The 21,964-nt window shown below is 44.6% G+C and overlaps 1 protein-coding gene across 1 annotated transcript in view; it reads left to right on the top strand.

The window, feature by feature from the left end:
* LOC139583781 (cadherin-7-like) overlaps positions 1–21,964 on the top strand; it is a 139,332-nt gene that overhangs the window by 8,442 nt on the left and 108,926 nt on the right. Inside the window, exon 2 of the mRNA XM_071415229.1 lies at positions 1,835–2,430. Within this exon, the coding sequence (XP_071271330.1) occupies positions 2,194–2,430 (237 nt within the window). The 5' untranslated portion in view covers positions 1,835–2,193. The remainder of the gene's footprint in view (positions 1–1,834; positions 2,431–21,964) is intronic.

The following is a 21,964-nucleotide window of genomic DNA, read 5'->3' as shown; positions in this document are numbered from 1 at the left end:
GAATACGTAGCCAAACTGCACAAAATTATCCGGATATATTTCTGACACTCACATCATCTAATCAAATAACTAATCATATAATTTACTAAAAAATACAGGTTGGACAGCAAATGAAAGATACACTAGTTCTTAATGCAACCGCTGTGTTAGATTTGTTAAAATAACCTTAGTACGACATACAGCTTACGTTATAGCGAGACAGCGTCCAAAATCAGCGCCCAAAATACGACGACACATTTTCGACAGAAATAGGAAATAACATCATAAATGGTTCCTACTTTTGATGATCTTCCATCAGAATGTTGTACAAGGGGTCCTTTGTCCAGAATAATCGTTGTTTGGTTGTAGAATGCCCTCTTCATCTGTAGAACGCTAGCCAACGCTAGCCATGCGGCACAGAAGTGTCCAACTCACCAGAACGCATAACAAAGAAAATACCGAAAATCTGAATAAACTGATATAAACTGATATAAGTTGGTTTAATATAACTAGTTGATGATGTTTTTAACACATATATCAAATAAAATCAGAGCCGGATATATCTAACGCCTATAACGAAAGCTTTTCAGAACGCAATCCAGGGTCCCTTTCGCGCCATGCAGAATAAAGGAAAGAGTGGTCGAGTCATTCCAACAGGTCTTGTTCGGCCTCAGATAGAGCTGTACACCCCATTCCAACTCTCACCGCCTACTGACATCTAGGGGAAGGTGTATGCAGTGCATGTAGACCCATAGATTCCATGGAAATTAATAGGCTGACCCTGGAACAGAGCCCCCGATTTCAGATTTCTCACTTCCTGACAGGAAGTTTGCTGCAAAATGAGTTCTGTTTTACTCACAGATATAATTCAAACGGTTTTAGAAGCTAGAGAGTGTTTTCTATCCAATAGTAATAATAATATGCATATTGTACGAGCAAGAATTGAGTACGAGGCAGTTTAATTTGGGAACGATTTTTTACAAAGTGAAAACAGCGCCCCCCCCTATTGAGAAAAGGTTAATAATTCTCCAAAGATGGTGTCACTGAGATAAGGAGTGATGAAGGCCTAGACAACAGTTGGTCATAAGTCTATTTCACTACTTCCACTAGTTCCTAATTGCATGATTGGTTTTTGGTTGTCATTCCCATACAGCAGTATGGTGGCTCAGTAGCTCAGGCAGAGATCCCATTGCATGATCTTATGCGGCACTCCGCAGTACTCACACACACAAACAGACTACTGGGTGTAAAGGTCAGAACTGGAGCCAGTCTGTCGCGTTGCTGACAGTTCAGATTAATTTTTTTTCTTGTGGATGAGGGCTTACCACACAGATCATGTGCCTTGTTACCGTCAGGTGGAGAGCCATAGCGCTATTACTTTTTGCTCTTATACAAAGATAAAAACCTTGGAAAAGGTAAAGCCTCAGTAATGGGAATTCAGTATGAAAGAAGGCTGAACGACACCGACCACCCGTTATTGTTTCCCTGAATGTAGAAATTGCTTTGCTTGTGTACATTGAAAAAACAGGTAATTTTGCCTCCTTCATATTTTTATTAACATTTCACCTAACCCAATTTGGTTTTGTCATATTGGGAATGCAGAATATTATGTAGAACTACGTATATGGGCCCCTGCAGGATGTTATGTTGATTGTATTTACCATATTTTCATTTTTGGTCAATTTCTTTAACAGTGGTTGAAAAATGTCGTTATCATTGCTTTAGCAAGCACATTACTTGCTGTCTAAAGTGACTGCGGTCACCGAGGCAATTTTGCTGACGGCAGTTTCTTTCTCTTTCTCTTTCTCGCTCTGTCTTTCTCTCTCTCTCTCTCCTCATCCCTTTGTTCTGATAGGTGCCAATTACTCCACCTCTGTGGTGAAGAAGCAAGCTTGCCTGTCACTATTGACCCCCCCTCTATCCACCTTCAATGTCAAATCTCTGTCTCCAAAGTGGAGAGAATTACCAAGGCTTTTGTATACAATCAAGACCAAGGAACAACAGCACTAGTCCTATACACAGAGCTTGACTTTTTCCCTTTTCTACAATCAAAGCTCTCTTCTTCAAGGTTATATCCTCTTTGTCTTTTTTCTTTTTTGGAAAACATTGGGTCAAGAGGACAGTGGGAAGCAGCCCCTGAGGATTTTTACATTTTCTTCTCCGCTGTGTGATTTTATTCTCTCCTGTGCTTGGTGCTTGTTGGAGGGGGCCTAAATGAGGTGGTGTGGCTCAGGAAGCTTGGGGAGAGCAGGAACTCTCCTTGCTGTGCTGTTTCCCCTCTGGGAGCTGGGCTGCTGGGGGTTGATCTCCGCCTCTGGGGGCCAGAACCAGGCGCAGCACACTACTGTGGGCCCCTGGGAGATGCTTCGCAGGCACAAACGCAGCTGGGTATGGAACCAGTTCTTTGTCCTGGAGGAGTACACAGGCGAGGAACCTCTGTATGTTGGCAAGGTAAGTGTTTGGACATAATGTGTGTTCATGTACAAGTGTGGATGAAAAACAAACAAGAGCTAGTGTTTAATGTCACCATATTTTCAGATAACAAATTACAAGATTTAAACACTCTGATCACATGTACAATATGTAAAGAAAATTCACACTAACTGCTTATTTGTTTCGTTAAACACATCCATATCTATTTTCAGAATTGGTCAATTAAGCTAATTAAGCTAATTCCAAACAGATAAAATATTTTTTTTATCATTAAGTATCCTTAGTGATCATTTGAATGCTGTTGTTTTTTTGTTCTATATATAATTCCATTTTTCTTTAGGTTATTTTGTTCAGTGTTGAGACACTCTCTTTCAAGCGTTACCACTCTATCAGCAACACACAACAGGTGCTATTAGTAACCACAGCTAATTCGAGCACCACATGTAAGTGGACAGTTCCTCTCAGTGAGGGCCTGAGCTTATATTGAGAAGATGGGCTTTATTTGGTTCTCCTGGATCTCTGTTTTCTTGAGCCGGGTCCTCAGAGCATGCGTAGACCAGAGGCTGGTCTGTTTACAGACATGTTTTTCTGTGAATAGGCAGTCACCTAACATAATCGTTTGGTTTGCTTTCGTCGTAAAGCCTATTTGAAATCGGACACTGTGGCTGGACTTACAACAAGTGTATTGTAACGATTGTTCTCCTCCTCGTCTGAGGAGGAGCAGGGATCGGACCAAAACGCAGCTTTTGTGGAGTACATAATGAATTTATTCAAACAAGATGAACACGAAGCACACTTGAATAAATTACAAAATAACAAAAACGACGTAGACCGACCTGGACATGAGAACTTACATAACACGAAGAACGCACGAACAGGAACAGACTAAACAAACGAAACAGTCCCGTGTGGTACATACACAGAAGACAATCACCCACAAACAAACGGTGTGAACAGCCTACCTTAATATGGTTCTCAATCAGAGGAAACGTAAAACACCTGCCCCTGATTGAGAACCATATCAGGCTAATTAACAATGAACCTAAACATAGAAACACATAACATAGAATGCCCACCCAGCTCACGTCCTGACCATACTAAACAAAGACAAAATAAAGGAAATAAGGTCAGGAACGTGACATGTATCTTTAAAATGGTGTAAAACACATGTATGTTTGAGGAATTTTAATTATGGGATTTCTGTTGTTTTGAATTAGACGCCCTGCAGTTTCAATGGCTGTTGACGAGGTGAGACGCTACCGTCCCACATACCCTAGAGAAGTTAACAAACCTACAAACCTCAGATTTCCCACTTCCTGGTTGGATTTTTTCTCAGGTTTTTGCCTGCCATATAAGTTCTGTTATACTCACAGACATCATTCAAACAGTTTTAGAAACTTCAGTGTTTTCTATCCAAATCTATTAATAATATGCATATCCTAGGATCTGGGCTTGAGTAGCAGGCAGTTTACTCTGGGCACGCTTTTCATCCGGACGTGAAAATACTCCCCCTACCCCAAAGAAGTTAACTTGGCTTTCGAAAACCTTAGAAAGGCAGGGTAGGATAGATATAGGTCTGTAGCAGTTTGGGTCAAGAGTGTCCCCCCATTTGAAGAGGGGGATGACCGCAGCTGCTTTCCAATCTTTGGGAATCTCAGACGACACGAAAGAGAGGTTGAACAGGCTAGTAATAGGGGTTGCAACAATTTCGGCAGATAATTTTAGAAAGAAAGGGTCCAGATTGTCTAGCCTGGCTGATTTGTAGGGGTCCAGATATTGCAGCTCTTTCAGAACATCAGCTGACTGGATTTGGGAGGAGAAATGGGGAAGGCTTGGGCGAGTTGCTGTGGGGGGTGCAGTGCTGTTGACCGGGGTAGGGGTAGCCAGGTGGAAAGTGTCGTGTCTTTGGAGGCCAACGTCATGACAAAAGCATGGCCAGCCCGAAGAAAAATGCTTATTGAAATTCTCAATTACAGTGGATTTATTGGTGGTGACAGAGTTTCCTAGCCTCAGTGCAGTGGGCAGCTGGGAGGAGCTGCTCTTATTCTCCATGGACTTTACAGTGTCCCAGAACTTTTTTGAGTTTGTGTTGCAGGAAGCAAATTTCTGCTTGAAAAAGCTAGCCTTGGCTTTTCTAACTGCCTGTGTATATTGGTTTTTAACTTCCATGAATACTTGCATAGCTGTTCGATGCTAATGCAGAACGCCACAGGATGTTTTTGTGTTGGTTAAGGGCAGTCAGGTCTGGAGAGAACCAAGGGCTATATCTGTTCCTGGTTCTAAATTTCTTGAATGGGGCATGCTTATTTAAGATGGTGAGGAAGGCATTTAAAAAAACTAACTAGGCATCCTCTACTGACGGGATGAGGTCAATATCCTTCCAGGATACCCGGGCCAGGTCGATTAGAAAGGCCTGCTCGCTGAAGTGTTTTAGGGAGCGTTTGACAGTGATGAGTGGAGGTCGTTGGACAGCTGACCCGTTACGGATGCAGGCAATGAGGCAGTGATCTCTGAGATCTTGGTTGAAAACAGCAGAGGTGTATTTAGAGGGCAAGTTGGTAAGGATGATATCTATGAGGGTGCCCGTGTTTACGGCTTTGGGGTTGTACCTGGTAGGTTCATTGATCATTTGTGTGAGATTGAGGGCATCAAGCTTAGATTGTAGGATGGCAGGGGTGTTAAGCATGTCCCAGTTTAGGTCACCTAGCAGCACAAGCTCTGAAGATAGATGGGGGGCAATCAGTTCACATATGGTGTCCAGAGCACAGCTGGGGGCAGAGAGTGGTCTATAGCAAGCGGCAACGGTGAGAGAGGATCTGCAGAGAGGATTGGGAGAAACTCCCCAAATACAGGTGTGTCAGGCATGTAGTGTTATACCCAAGAAGACACAATGCTGTAATCTCTACCAAAGGTGCTTCAACAAAGTGAGTGACCGGGGGCGGAGCTAGATCTGTGTGGAACATGGCATGGAGCGAGAGAGAGAGTGGAGAGGAATGACTCAAGTAGCGCGTAAACTATAAAAAGGGACGTTACACACGGCATATCACATTTAACAAACCAAACATTCAAATACCGTTATAGAAGGTAAAATAAAAAATCAATACCGGTATATAGTAAAATACGGTATACTGCCCAGCCCCACTGTGTCTGACATGGCAGGAAGTTCTGTACTCGTGGCTGAGCGTGGTAGACACGCTAGTCCTCCTAGTAATTTCATGAAGAAGAACTTACTGGCTCTATCCCAATCTTTCCCTTTCCCCTTATCCATCCCACTCCGTTTTGCGCAATCCCGCAAGCCGCATTGAGTCGGAGTGGTGTTCCAATTCAACTTTGAGTGAGGGGTAGTGCCTTTTCAGCCCTCTAGTTGGCCCTCAAAACGAAGTGAATCGAAATGCAGACTCCCTATTGCGTGGTTATCAAAACTCCCATAAAGCTCTGCAACACCAAGACTCTCAAATCAAATCAAATGTATTTATATAGCCCTTCTTACATCAGCTGATATCTCAAAGTGCTGTACAGAAACCCAGCCTAAAACCCCAAACAGCAAGCAATGCAGGTGTAGAAGCACGGTGGCTAGGAAAAACTCCCTAGAAAGGCCAAAACCTAGGAAGAAACCTAGAGAGTAACCAGGCTATGAGGGGTGGCCAGTCCTCTTCTGGCTGTGCCGGGTGGAGATTATAACAGAATATGACCAAGATGTTCAAATGTTCATAAATGACCAGCATGGTCAAATAATAATAATCACAGTAGTTGTCGAGGGTGCAACAAGTCAGAACCTCAGGAGTAAATGTCAGTTGGCTTTTCATAGCCGATCATTGAGAGTATCTCTACCGCTCCTGCTGTCTCTAGAGAGTTGAAAACAGCAGGTCTGGGACAGGTAGCACGTCCGGTGAACAGGTCACGGTTCCATAGCTGCAGGCAGAACAGTTGAAACTGGACCAGCAGCACGGCCAGGTGGACTGGGGACAGCAAGGCTTCATCATGCCAGGTAGTCCTGAGGCATGGTTCTAGGGCTCAGGTCCTCCGAGAGAGCGAAAGAAAGAGAGAATTAGAGAGAGCATACTTAAATTCGCACAGGACACCGGATAAGACAGGAGAAGTACTCCAGATATAACAGACTGACCCTAGCCCCCCGACACATAAACTACTGCAGCATAAATACTGGAGGCTGAGACAGGAGGGGTCAGGAGTCACTGTGGCCCCATCCGATGATACCCCCGGACAGGGCCAAACAGGCAGGATATAACCCCACCCACTTTGCCAAAGCACAGCCCCCACACCACTAGAGGGATATCTTCAACCACCAACTTACCATCCTGAGACAAGGCCGAGTATAGCCCACAAAGATCTCCGCCACGGCACAACCCAAGGGGGGGCGCCAACTCAATCACATCAGCGTCTCAACCCACTCAAGTGACGCACCCCTCCTAGGGACGGCATGGAAGAGGACCAGTAGGCCAGTGACTCAGCCCCTGTAATAGGGTTAGAGGCAGAGAATCCCAGTGGAGAGAGGGGAACCGGCCAGGCAGAGACAGCAAGGCCAGTTGTTGCTCCAGAGCCTTTCCGTTCACCTTTACACTCCTGAGCCAGACTACACTCAATCATATGACCTACTGAAGAGATGAGTCTTCTCAAGTTGCTTCAGGAAGATGGCTGACAAAAATACTAAGATAGACGCACGCAAATGTAAGGAATTATAACTTCATAACGAATCATGCAAAAAATGTACAGTGGAGAGGAATATATTATTTAATGTAGAGAAAGTATTATGCATATTATTTAGTCATAAATATCATTTACAAAAATCTATATTTTACAAGCTACCTGACTAGCTAACATTAGCCAATTCCCTATACATGTAGCTTCCTATATTGGCGTATATACAGCTCTTGAAAAAATTAAGAGACCACTGCAAAATTATCAATTACTCTGGTTTTAGGTATGTGTTTGGGTAAAATGAACATTTTTGTTTTATTCTATAAACTACTGACAACATTTCTCCCAAATTGAAAATAAAAATATTATCATTTGGAGCATTTATTTGCAGAAAATGTCAACTGGTCAAAATAACAAAAAAGATGCAGTGATGAAAAGAAAATAAGTTCATATTCATTTTTAAATAAACAATACTAATGTTTTAACTTAGGAAGAGTTCAGAAATCAATATTTGGTGGAATAACCCTGATTTTCAATCATACGTCTTGACATGCTCTCCACCAGTATTTCACATTGATGTTGGGTGACTTTATGCCACTACTGGCACAAAAATTCAAGCAGCTCGGCTTTATTTGATGGCTTGTGACCATCCATCTTCCTCTTGATCACATTTCAGAGGTTTTCAATGGGGTTCAGGTCTGGAGATTGGGCTGGCCATGACAGGGTCTTGATCTGGTGGTCCTCCATCCACACCTTGATTGACCTGGCAGTGTGGCATGGAGCATTGTCCTGCTGGAAAAAACAATCCTCAGAGTTCGGGAACATTGTCAAATATTAGTTCCGAACAGTGGTTTTAATTGTTCTAGCTAGAATGTTTACACGGGTAATGACTGAGTTAAGGAAATGTGACTATTACATGTGAAACTGCTATTAAATGAATGTTCTGATTCAGTAACCTACAGCCAGGGGATGGCTACATTACGGGCACATTGTTGTTCTGCTGTTTTCATTTGTTGCTCATATGGTAAGTACGTATTTGTAGCATGAGAAATATAAGAAAAAGCTTTTACTACCGCCAGTACAGGCATTGTAAAAAAAATACAATGCCTGTCGTTAACAAATTGCATGGTATCAGTTGTCAGTCTCTAATGTGCTTGAGTGATGTAGTGATGTCCCTTTCCCAAGGCCTAATTTATCTCTCTCTATCACTAGTTGCTCCGTTTTCGAGTGCCACTCCCCCACGAGGTATTGGGATTGAGTCACTGTCTCCATATTGATGTACGCGTGCACTCATGTATCAGTCTGTATGTGAATTGACAAAATTAATGACCGCAATTATGCCAAAATAATGTAGTGTGATTTCATCATCATTTTGGACTCTTCTGTGCCCGCAATTCTAGAGTAAGAATATCTACACACTTATAGGCTGTTCGTTATTACACAGTAAGTCACTCTTAATCATGATCTATACTGAGTCAATAGTACCACTGTGCCAGCCATGGATAGCCATAATTTGACATCTGTTTGCAAACAATCTGACAGACCCCCTAGTGGGATCCGGTCATTTTTCTAAGCAGAAACAGTATGATATATGATATTATGAGAGGGAAATGGGAAGTCATCACTTTGGCCTGGCTGATTCTGCCGCCACTGCATCTGCAGCCCTGCTTGGCTTTAATGTATTCTGTCAGATTGTGAAATTCAGAAGCAAATTTCTCATTATGCCTTGGCACTATGCCTGGGGTAAGTGCACTGTCCTGGACTAACCTGCAGTCACAGCAAGCCGGTGAAAACATACATTAAAGACACTCAAAACTCCACAGTGTCAACTGCAAATTGGTGACATGCATATTTAAGCAAGTGGGAATGGCGTCGTCAGTGTAGCGCTTACACTTAACAGACGCTCGGCGGTAAACATTGCGTCAGTGTGTGGTGATTATCGTTTTGTGCACAGGGTGATCGAGTGACAAAATATTTGCAAGTACCAGTGTGGAGTCTGGGCTGAATTAATTATCTAAGTAGGCATGCGATTCAGTATCAATTTTATGCCTAACTAGTTGTCAACTTTCATGTCTAAGCTTTAGATTTTGTGTCTTGGGTGCACTTCCCTGAATGTGTACAGAACTCATATTTTTTAAAGCCATTTTACAAACTTTACAAAAAACGTACCCTGTGTTATACTGACTTTGTTGATGAGAGCCTACCACGGCAGTGTCCTCCGTTCCCTAAGGTCTGTTTCAGTGGCTACAGTGCTTTTCCCATCAACCCTCAGGGCAGGCAGAGTGCTTGCTCACATCAAATGGACTGTTGTAGTGCACAACAGACAGGACCTTGTGCTGCAGCTCACTTATTTTTAGAGCCCGCTTCCAAAAGCGGAAAGCCTGAATAACCATCCAAATCATGGTTAAACTTCTTTCCCCTTTCTTCCCTTAATGGCTGCTTTCAGGGCAGTACTATGCATGCTTTTTCCTGCCAAAGACAAAACTACGGGCACAACTATAGAAGCAGGAGATCGTAAAACATCTGTGCATGAGCAGCTGGAAAGTTGAGTTTAAAGTAGACTTGGACTGAGTTCACAACTAAGCAAAGTACACATCATTTTGTATTAACTCTATCAACAGGTAGTCTGTAACTTCAAAACAAATGGATCTGCAGCTTGGGTTTTACTGATCACCACCAGTTGCAAGATGCTTTCCACCCTTTAGTTCTTAGATGAAGCATTCGTACTCTGGTGACAAACGTACTCTGCAATAAGCATATAACGACAGTCATTACATTTTGAAGAATTCACACACACTATCACACACACAGACACACACACAGGAAAATGTGTCTGAGAAATTAAGATCAGCTCCCTCATTAGCATTCTGTTAGAGGTTCCCTTTCAAATGTATTAGCGTCCTACAGCCCGGCGTGCTACAGTGTGCCTCCACTGAGAGGTCAGTCCCAATCGTATCCACTCACTCTCTCCATTCACTTACCACAAACCCATGAGATAGTGCCGTCTTGAGAGTTCTGACCCAACCTAACTATTTTGTGATTATTTTGGCCTTTATCCCCTAGAAAATACATGAAATGTATCTGCTATCATTTCTTATGATCAACAAATACTTTTGAACATCAGATCAGCAGTTAATAACCTCAATTTTGGCTTCGACTTTGACTGATCCGTCCTGGGCTCTTAATGTACCTCCGATCCAATCTATGTGCTACCTAAGAGGAAAGGTCGGGCGCCCTTTTGAGACTAAGGCAAAGGGAAAACTGGCCACCACTTCCGTCCATTCTATTGGCCAATAAGATGGATGACCTCCGGGACTATTGTAACTGAGATATCATCCGTTTCTTTTAACATGTCTTTCGGGCAAGACACCCCGCATGGCTATCCAACTCGATGGATTCACTATTCTCCGAGCGGACAGGTAATTGGATTCAGATAAATCCAGGTGGGGAGGGGTATGTCTCTTCATCAACAACAGATGGTGTGCAGACTCTAGTGCAGTAGGTCTTGACCTATTGTTCACTCGTCTTGGAATACCTGATGGTCAAATGCCAACCCTTCTACCTCCCGAGAGTGTTTTCATCTGTTATCGTGACTGCTGTATATATTCCACCTCAGGACAACACATAACAAGCTGACACTTAGCTATGAGGCTATAAAAAAGTAGGAAACTATGCACCCGGAAACGGCTTTTCTTGTTGCCAGCGATTTTAATTCCGCGTCACTAAGATACATGATGCCCAACTTCTATCAACACGACCACTGTTACTCAACCCACAAGCAAGCATACAAGGCCATCCCTTGTCCCTCCAAATCAGGTCATGTCCTGTTTACAAACAGAAGCTCAAACAGGAGGTACCTGTAATGACCTCCATAGAGAAATGGTCCTCCAAATTGGAGGCAACAGTATAATGCAGGACTGCCTTGCTAGCGCTGACTGGAATATGTTTTGTGACTCTATCGATAGCATCGACGAGCTAACCAGATCTGTCTCGGGCTTCATCAGGAAATGCATCGTAGACGTTGTCCCCACAGTAAAGGTTCGCTGCTTCCCCAATCAAAAGCCCTGGATTAGTAACGAGGAACACATTAAACTAAAGGACAGAGCTACCGCACACATGTCTATCGCAGCCAACCCCAAGGCCACGGCTGAGGACACAAACAAGTAAAATAAGTCTCGCTACAACCTCCGCAGAGCCATCAAACACGCAAAAGGAAAATATAGGAACAGGGTGGAATCCTATTACACCGGCTCCGATGCTCAATGCACGTGTTCTCAGAGCATGTGCAGACCAGCTGGCGGTCATTTTCAACCTCGTCTTGTCCCAGTCTGTAATCCCCATGTCTCAAGCTGACCACCATCATTCCTGTTCCCAAGAACTCTAAGGCTACCTGCCACAATGACAATAATGTGCTTTGAAAGGCTGGTCATGGCACATATCACCTCCATCATCCCAGACACCTTAGACCAGGGATCTCCAACATTTTCTAGCCTGATGCTACTTTTAAAATATGAAAGATATCACGAGTTACATATTTTTCTCTAGCTTTCTTCTCCTCTCCCCTGCAACTCTTCCCTATGCCCTTAGTCCACTACTTTCTCTTGTACACTATGTTTTATGTAGGTTACATGGTAAAATAACGGGGGCCCTGTTTTTTCCCCCAAAATTCTGTTGCATTTTTTCCTAAATTTAGTTTTCTCAGTTTAATTTTTTCTGGTTTTAGATTTTTGTGGTTTTTCACCATCAAAATTACAATTGTTCATAGAGAAACACCAGAATAGGATGTTCTGAGTCGAAGTCAATGCTTAAATCACATCAGAAGACCACGTTTATATATTTTTGGTGTATTTTCCCATTAATAGTGCATCTGTCCCTAATTTCTCATCTAGTGTGACATCTAATGTGCCGGTCGAGCGATGGCTCTTTACTGCTGCTGCTCATTTTATTGAAAAGTGTGCAAATAACAAATAATAGATACAAATGATGTACTTACTCATTACATACATCAGCCATGTAAGACTACTTTGCAGTTAACATTTAATTAAGAAGATTTTGGGGAAAGTATGTATTTTAACCCACAAGACAGATATCACATCAACTGGCTACTAGTTATAGGCATTCCTAGTCTTTTCTGTGAGCCGGAACATTTGGCTCCGTTCACCTAAAGGAGCTGTTAATTTGGCTCCCAAATGGCTCTTTGTTCAGTAATGCTTAGAAATTGACCTAAAACTATGAAAACAATGTCAATCTCTATTTTAAATAATAAAACGTTGCCTACCATTATGTCAGATTATGAAATGTGAGTTCAAATAATTTTTTATCTTAAAAAGCAGTGTGGACTAGAATGATGCTCTCTCCTCATCTTCTCCTCATCTTCAGAGAATGTTTTTTAAAATAATTTATCTGCAGATAATCGCTGTGTGGAGCTCAAAAGTAATAGTAAAAGTATGCAAATCATGGAGCCGAAAGAACGGCTCTTTCATCTATGCGATTCGCTTCCCGATGATTACCAAAAAGAGCCCTTGAGAAAGAGCCGTCCGTTCGCGAATGACCTATCACTACTGGCTACACACGGAGTGATAGACAAATGACCGCACCACACAGACAGAAAGGAGCAATATTGCTGGATTGGCAGATATTGTGTTAAGTTTGCCTTTTTAAGCCAATAGTGGCTAACCAGGGTTAAATAGTAGCTGGGAGCTTGCGGTGTCTGATACTTGTGAGATTTGTTTATGACAGTTTGCACGTGGAACACGTGAAAATTGCATGTACTTTCAGAATAATTTGTTGAGCTACTCATAGGTCTACCTGTTGGAGACCCCTGCCCTAGACCCACTCCAATTTGCACCAACAGATATAGAGATGATGCAATCTCAATTGCACTCCACACTGCCCTCTCCCACCTGGACAAGAGGAATACCTATGTGAGAATGCTGTTCAACGACTACAGCTCAGCGTTCAACACCATAGTGTCATCCAAGCTCGTCACCAAGCTCGGGAACCTGGGACTGAACACCTCCCTCTGCAACTGGATCCTGGACATTCTGACAGGCTGACCCCAGGTGGTGAGAGTAGGCAACAACACCTCGGCCACGCTGACCCTCAACACGGGGGCCCCAGGGATGTGGGCTAAGCCGCCTCCTGTACTCGGTGCATCAAGGCTCAGATAAACAGACTCCGAAACAGCTTCTATCCACTGGACATAAGACTGTTAAAAGGCTGAGAACTACTGCTCTCCCTCTCCCACAGACTATCCACACTGACTCTATGCCCATCCACAGATCTCTACCCATTCAGACATTCAGCTGCTGCTAAAATTATTATTGATTAGATTTATTTTTATGACCCCATTATAGTGCTGTCCATTGATTATTGATTGCCATTAGTATGTATCTATTTATCCAGCTACTGGTCTCTATTACTCCTGTTTACATGTATATATTACCAATAGTATATTGCCATACATTCCAGCTACCAGTCACATTTCAGCCCTGTTTACAGATACACTTATTAGCCAGTTGATTAGGTACACCCATCTAGTACCGAGTGGGACATCCCTTTGCCTCCAAAACAGCCTGAATTCATCAGGGTGTGATGTTCAAATGTTTTCTCAATTGGTATAAAGGGACCTAACGTGTGCCAGGATAACATTACACACACCAATACACCAGCCTGTACCGTTGACACCAGTTAGGGCCATGGACTCATCCTGCTTACACTAAATCCTGACTCTGCCATCAGCATGACAAAACAGGAACAGGGATTTGTCAGACCAGGCAATGTTTTTCCACTCCTCAATTGTCCCGTGCTGGTGATCGCATGCCCACTGGAGCCGCTTCTTCTTGTTTTTAACTGAGTGGAAGCTACAATAGCCCATCTGCGACGAGGAACGACGAGTTGTACATTCCGAGATGCCATTCTGCACACCACTGTTGTACTGCGCCGTTATTTGCCTGTTTATTGACCGCTTGTTAGCTTGCACGATTCTTGCAATTGTCCTCCAACCTCTCAACAAGCTGTTTTTGCCCATAGGACTGCCACTGACTGGATGTTTTTTGTTTGTCTCACCATTCTTGGTAAACCCTAGACACTGTTGTGTGTGAAAAGCCCAGGAGGCCGGCTGTTTCTGTGATACTGGAACTGGCGCACCTGGCATCGATGATCATAGCACGCTAAAAGTTGCTTAGGTCACTCGTTTTGCCCATTGTAACATTCAATCAAACAGTAACTGCATGCATGCCTGTCTGCCTGCTTTATATAGCAAGCCACGGCCATGTAACTCACTATATGTAGGAACGAACCATTTTCGTGAATGGGATGCTGTACCTAATAAACTGGCCACTGAGTGTATATCCTACTACCAGTCACTTTTTATGTATAAACCCACCTCAACCACTCCAGTAAGAATTGAACTCTTCTGCTTTACACCTGTTGTATCCTGTGCAAATGGCGAATAACCTTTGTGGAACGAGCAACATGGGTTGGCTGAAGAGGAGGGGAGAGGGGATTCCAGCTGACAGAGGTGTCAGCTCAAATACTCACAGACAATATTTTGACAGTTTTGGAAACTTTGGAGTGTTTTCTATCCTAATCTGTAAATTATATGCATATTCTACGATCTGGGCCTGAGAAATAGTCCGTTTACGTTGGGAACGTTATAAAAATTGTCACGATCGTCTACTGGAGAGAATGAGGACCAAGGCGCAGCGCTTGAAAAGAACATCTTTTTATTAAGAAGAGAGCAAACACGAAACGAAACACTTTACAAACTAACAAAACAAACAAACGACCGTGAAGCTACTAACGTCGTGCACACACACAGGCTACAAACGTTCAACATAGACAATTACCCACAAACACCTAAAGCCTATGGCTACCTTAAATATGGCTCCCAATCAGAGACAACAATAACCAGCTGTCTCTGATTGAGAACCAAATCAGGCAACCATAGACTTTCCTAAACAACTACACTCAACCATAGACAATTCTAAACACCTACACTGAACACAACCCCATCTACTCTATGAAACCCCCTCAACCATACAATCCACACTCGACAATACAAAAACACATACTAACCCATGTCACACCCTGACCTAACTAAAATACTAATGAAAACAAAGATAACTAAGGCCAGGATGTGACATAACCCCCCCCTTAAGGTGCGAACTCCGGACGCACCAGCATCAAGTCTATGGGAGGGTCTGGGTGGGCGTCTGTCCATGGTGGCGGCTCTGGTACTGGTCCCCACCCCACCATAGTCACTACCCGCTTTCGTAGCCTCCTCCAAATTAACCCCACCGGATTAAGGGGCAGCACCGGACTAAGGGGCAGCACCGGACTAAGGGGCAGCACCGGACTAAGGGGCAGCACCGGACTAAGGGGCAGCACCGGACTAAGGGGCAGCACCGGGATAAAGGGCAGCACCAGGATAAAGGGCAGCACCAGGATAAGGGGCAGCTCCGGACTGAGGGACGGCGGATCCTGGCTGGCTGGCGGATCCTGGCTGGATGACGGCTCTGGCGGATCCTGGCTTAATGACGGCTCTGGCGGATCCTGGCTCGCTGACGGCTCTGGCTGGTCATGGCTCGCTGACGGCTCTGGCTGGTCATGGCTCGCTGACGGCTCTGGCTGGTCATGGCTCGCTGACGGCTCTGGCTGGTCATGGCTCGCTGACGGCTCTGGCTGGTCATGGCTCGCTGACGGCTCTGGCTGGTCATGGCTCGCTGACGGCTCTGGCTGGTCATGGCTCGCTGACGGCTCTGGCTGGTCATGGCTCGCTGACGGCTCTGGCTGGTCCGGTCTGGCGGGAGGCTCTGGCTGGTCCGGTCTGGCGGAAGGCTCTGGCTGATCCGGTCTGGCGGAAGGCTCTGGCTGATCCGGTCTGGCGGAAGGCTCTGGCTGATCCGGTCTGGCGGAAGGCTCTGGCTGATCCGGTCTGGCGGAAGGCTCTGGCTGATCCGGTCTGGCGGAAGGCTCTGGCTGCTCCGGTCTGGCGGAAGGCTCTGGCTGCTCCGGTCTGGCGGAAGGCTCTGGCTGCTCCGGTCTGGCGGAAGGCTCTGGCTGATCCGGTCTGGCGGGAGGCTCTGGCTGATCCTGTCTGGCGGAAGGCTCTAGCGGCTCCTGTCTGGCGGAAGGCTCTAGCGGCTCCTGTCTGGCGGATGGCTCTGTAGGCTCATGGCAGACGGGCGGCTTTGCAGGCTCATGGCAGACGGGCGGCTTTGAAGGCTCAATACAGACGGGCAGTTCATGCGGCGCTTGGCAGACGGACAGTTCAGACAGCTTTGGGCAGACGGGCAGTTCAGGCGCCGTTGGGCAGACGGGCAGTTCAGGCGCCGTTGGGCAGACGGGCAGTTCAGGCGCCGCTTGGCAGACGGGCAGTTCAGGCGCCGCTTGGCAGACGGGCAGTTCAGGCGCCGCTTGGCAGACGGGCAGTTCAGGCGCCGCTTGGCAAACGGGCAGTTCAGGCGCCGCTTGGCAAACGGGCAGTTCAGGCGCCGTTGGGCAGACGGCAGACTCTGGCCGGCTGAGACGCACTATAGGCCTGGTGCGTGGCGCCGGAACTGGAGGTACCGGGCTAAGGACACGCACCTTTAGGCTAGTGCGGGGAACAACAACAGGGCACACTGGACTCTCGATGCGCACCATAGGCCTGGTGCGTGGTACCGGAACTGGAGGTACCGGGCTGAGGGCACGCACCTCAGGGCGAGTGCGGGGAGAAGGAACAGTGCGTACAGGGCTCTGGAGACGCACAGGTAGCTTAGTGCGTGGTGCCGGAACTGGAGGCACCGGGCCGGAGACACACACCACAGGAAGAGTGCGTGGAGGAGGAATTGGGCTCTGGAGACGCACTAGAGGCTTGATGCGTGGTGTAGGCACTGGTGGTAATGTGCTGGAGACACGCACCACAGGGCTAGTACGTGGAGGAGGAACAGGGCTCTGGAGACGCACAGGAAGCTTGATGCGTGGTGTAGACACTGGTGGTAATGAGCTGGAGACACGCACCTCAAGGCTATTGCGGGGAGCAGGAACAGTGCGTACAGGGCTCTGGAGACGCACATTAGACCTAGTGCTTGGTGCCGGAACTGGTGGTACCGGGCTGGGGACATGCATCTCAGGATGAGTGCAAAAGGTAGGAACAGGACACACCGGGTTGTGAAGGTGTACTGGAGACCTGGTATGTATAGCCGGCATCAAATCTTCCGGAACTTTAACACCAGTTTCAGGCTGAGTACGAGGAACTGACACAGGTGGCATCGGACAGCTAACACGCTCCTCAGGGAAAATGCCATGCATACTCTGCCAAACCAACAGCTCTCTCTCTTCACTCTCCTCCAACTTCGTCAACAACTCCTCGAATGTCTCATAATCTCCCCTTCGTTCACTCTCCTCCAATCTGTCCAATAACTCCTCGACCATCTCAGACTCACCCCTCAACTTCGCCGACTGCTCCAAGTGCCCCCCTCCAAGAATTTTTTTGTGCTGTTTCTTGGGCTTCCTATCGTGTCGCCGTGCTGCCTCCATCTCTGCCTTGGGGCAGTGATATTCCCCTGGCTGTGACCAGGGTCCTCTCCCGTCTAGGATCTCCTCCCACGTCCAGGAGTCTTGACATCGCTGCTGTTGCTTTATTTTCCGCTGCTTGGTCCGTTGGTGGGTAATTCTGTCACGATCGTCTACTGGAGAGAATGAGGACCAAGGCGCAGCGCTTGAAAAGAACATCTTCTTTTTATTAAGAAGAGAGCAAACACGAAACGAAACACTTTACAAACTAACAAAACAAACAAACGACCGTGAAGCTACAAACGTTGTGCACATACACACAGGCTACAAACGTTCAACATAGACAATTACCCACAAACACCTAAAGCCTATGGCTACCTTAAATATGGCTCCCAATCAGAGACAACAATAACCAGCTGTCTCTGATTGAGAACCAAATCAGGCAACCATAGACTTTCCTAAACAACTACACTCAACCATAGACAATTCTAAACACCTACACTGAACACAACCCCATCTACTCTATGAAACCCCCTCAACCATACAATCCACACTCGACAATACAAAAACACATACTAACCCATGTCACACCCTGACCTAACTAAAATACTAATGAAAACAAAGATAACTAAGGCCAGGGTGTGACAAAAATAAAAATAAAAATAATAAATTCTGGCCCCTAGTGTCAAGAAGTTAAAAGTTTATTTGCCACATGCACAGGATACAACAGGTGTAAAACACTACATTATATCCTAAAAACTACCCCAGGGAGAGGGGCTGGGAGTGAGGTAGCTCATCATGGAGCCTGGTGTTGGTGGTGGGGAAGGCAACACTAGCTCTGATCCAAGGAATCAAAATGGATGAAGCCATGGTGTATCTAGAGCAGGAGGTGGTAGGAGACAAATAATACATTGTTAGGACTGGTTTAGATATTGTTCTTTCTAATTGTGCCACATACATTATAACATGCAGACACTTTCACTTCACACTCTCTTTGTGACTGATGTTTCAGTGTACACGCTATAGGAACCTGTCCAACTTCTCTTTCGTCTTGAGAGATGGGGCAGAATACATAGTGGCTTTGGGGGGCTGAGGCAGGTACAGTGGCAAGAAAAATTATGTGAACCCTTTGGAATTACCTGGACTTCTGCATAAATTGGTCATTCAATTTGATCTGATCTTCCTCTAAGTCACAACAATAGATGAACACAGTCTGCTTAAACTAATAACACACAAAAAATATAAATGTTCATGTCTTTATTGAACATACTGTTTAAAACTTCACAGTGCAGGGTGGAAAAAGTATGTGAACCCTTTGATTAATAACGGGTTGACCCTCATTTGGCAGCAATAACCTCAACCCAATGTTTTCTGTAGTTGCGGATCAGACTTGCACAACAGTCAGGAGGAATTTTGGACCATTCCTCTTTACAAAACTGTTTCAGTTCAGCAATATTCTTGGGATGTCTGGTGTGAACCGCTCTCTTGAGGTCATGCCATAGCCTCTCAATGGGGTTGAGGTCAGGACTCTGACTGGGCCACTCCAGGAGGCATATTCTCGTCTGTTGAAGCCATTCTGTTGTTGATTACTTCTGTGTTTTGGGTCGTTGTCCTGTTGCATTACCCAACTTCTGTTGAGCTTCAATTGTCAGACAGATATCCTGTTCTCCTGAAAAATGTCTTGATAAACTTGGGAATTCATTTTTCTGTCGATAACAGCAAGCTGTCCAAGCCCTGAGGCAGCAAAGCAGCTCCAAATATGATGTTCCCTTCACCATACTTTACAGTTGGGATGAGGTTTTTTATGTTGGTGTGCTTTGTCTTTTTCTCCACACATAGAGTTGTGTGTTCCTTCCAAACAACTCAACTTTAGTTTAATCGGTCCACAGAATATTTTTCCAGTAGCGCTGTGGAACATCCAGATCCTCTTTTGCGAACTTCAGTTTTTTTTGGACAGCAGTGGCTTCTCCCGTGGTATCCTCCCATAAACACCATTCTTGTTTAGTGTTTTACGTATCGTAGACTCATCAACAGAGATGTTAGCATGTTCCAGATAACTGTGTAAGTCTTTAGCTGACACTCTAGGATTCTTCTTAACCTCATTGAGCATTCTGCGCTGTTCTCTTAAAGTAATCTTTGCAGGACATCCACTCCTAGGGAGAGTAGCAAGAGTGCTGAACTTTCTCCATTTATAGACAATTTATCTTCCCATGGACTGATGAACATCAAGGCTTTTAGAGCAAAGCAGCTCCAAATATGATGTTCCCTTCACCATACTTTACAGTTGGATGAGGTTTGTTAGAAGTTGACTTGTTGACTTGCATGAAGATGGAAAGGGTTACCCCTTTCCAGCTTCATGCAAGTCAACAATTCTTAATCTTGGGTCTTCTGAGATCTCTTTTGTCCGAGGCATGGTTCACATCAGGCAATGCGTCTTGTGAATAGCAAACTCAAATTTCTGTGAGTGTTTTTTATAGGGCAGGGCAGCTCTAACCAACATCTCCAATCACGTCTCAGTGATTGTACTCCAGGTTAGCTGACTCCTGACTCCAATTAGCCTTTGGAGAAGTCATTAGCCTAGGGGTTCACATACTTTTCCCAACCTACACTGTTGAATGTTTAAACGATGTATTCAATATAGACAAGAAACATACAATAATGTGTGTGTTATTACTTTAAGCAGACTGTGTTTGTCTGTTTTTGTGACTTAGATGAAGATCAGATCAAATTTGATGACCAATTTATGCAGAAATCCAGATAATTCCAAAGGGTTCATATACTTTTTCTTGCCAGTGTATGTCCCCTGGGCCCTGAGAGAGCCAGGTACAGAGCAGAGGATCATTGATGTCATACCGCTCTCACCTATCACCTTGCCATGAGAAGCATCCTTTGGGGCTTGATTTTCCCACTTTATGGTATGGTGGGGTTGCTAAGAAACACAGGTAGCAAGAAGAGCTAAATAATTGCTGACTCGTTCAATTCGAGTATGGTTGATGCCCCCTATTAAAATGGAATCTTTCTCATATGAAGGGAGCACAAGAGGGATACATTGTGTGTCTTGGGAAAGGGTTGTTTGTTTATCATAAGTACTATTATTGTTTGAGGTATGGCTAGAGGTAGGGGATTGACATGTTAAAAATTGTTGTTGAAGTTCTGTGTTGACTTTTAAGGACCCACGACGGACCTATTTGATATGGTGTCCTCAGCCTTTGTTGCAACTATTGTATAAACACAAAGACCAGGGGAATGTATACATTTCAAAATCACACACACACAACCTGCCTTGTGGTCTCGCCTGTCTTCATACAAAAAATGTACGATGTTGGCTCACAAAATACTTTGGAATCATTCGGCATTGTACTCTATAGCTGTTGGGCCTCAAGAAAGTTATGATAGCCCTATTTCTATTCATTTTAATACGCTATTAAAATATAACATATTGCACTATAGCTTGAAATTAATGAGTCAATTGCTTTTTTCTCTAAATCAAATGAGACAACGAATGTGAGGCGGTCATTTTCATGGAATGACTAGTCAGATTACAGTATCGACATTCATTATCAGAGTGTCTTTTTTTAATGAAACCCGTTTAATCCGGGTGTATCAAGTGCTGAACCGGTTATCCATGTTGTCTAATGCACCAGTAGATAGAAACTATTTTGGAAATGTATCCAAGTCATCAGTGAGGCTTTCAGGTAATATATGCTGTCAGTAGCTAGGTTAACATCCAATTGACTACAGATTTTCTTGCAAATATTCTAAAACCTGCATAAAGAAAATATGCATATTTTCCCAACAGTGGTGTGTTTCCAGCAAACGGACTTCTGGCAGATAAAAAATCAGTGTGTGATGGCGTAATGCACAACATTTGTATTTTTTCCGCTTAATTTTCATGTACCGAATAATAATCTAAAGTTCAATGTGTTTCCATCGCATTTTCAACTCTACCGACAGTTTTGCTTTAAATATCAAATGTGCCTACTCTGCTCTTGGCACGTTCACTCTATCCAACAGCTCGCTGACACAGTGCGAGTAGGCTAGTCTGCATTAATCATTCATTTCACCAGAATAAGACCCTCAATATATATTGGATAGGAGCATCAAGCTCATCACCGTGCACTTTCACCACCCTGTGAAATTCATCACAATTGATTTAATCTGTAGCCTAATAAACTGCATGGTTTCCGAGTCATAGTGGGAGGACCACACACTATATCATCAATATTTGCGCAAAAAGACAGTTACACCGCCATTTCTCGCATAATACATTTTACGGACAAAAAAAAAATCCACTGTGTCGAACAAACAAATTATCTGTCGGCATATGACTTTACTCTCATAACAACTGTGGATGTTCCATAAAATATTCTCTCCCCAAAATTCACAAGTGTGAATA

The sequence above is a fragment of the Salvelinus alpinus genome, chromosome 8 (genome assembly GCF_045679555.1).
Source record: "Salvelinus alpinus chromosome 8, SLU_Salpinus.1, whole genome shotgun sequence".
Classification (NCBI taxonomy): domain Eukaryota; kingdom Metazoa; phylum Chordata; class Actinopteri; order Salmoniformes; family Salmonidae; genus Salvelinus; species Salvelinus alpinus.
This window is presented reverse-complemented; position numbering and strand designations above follow the sequence as displayed.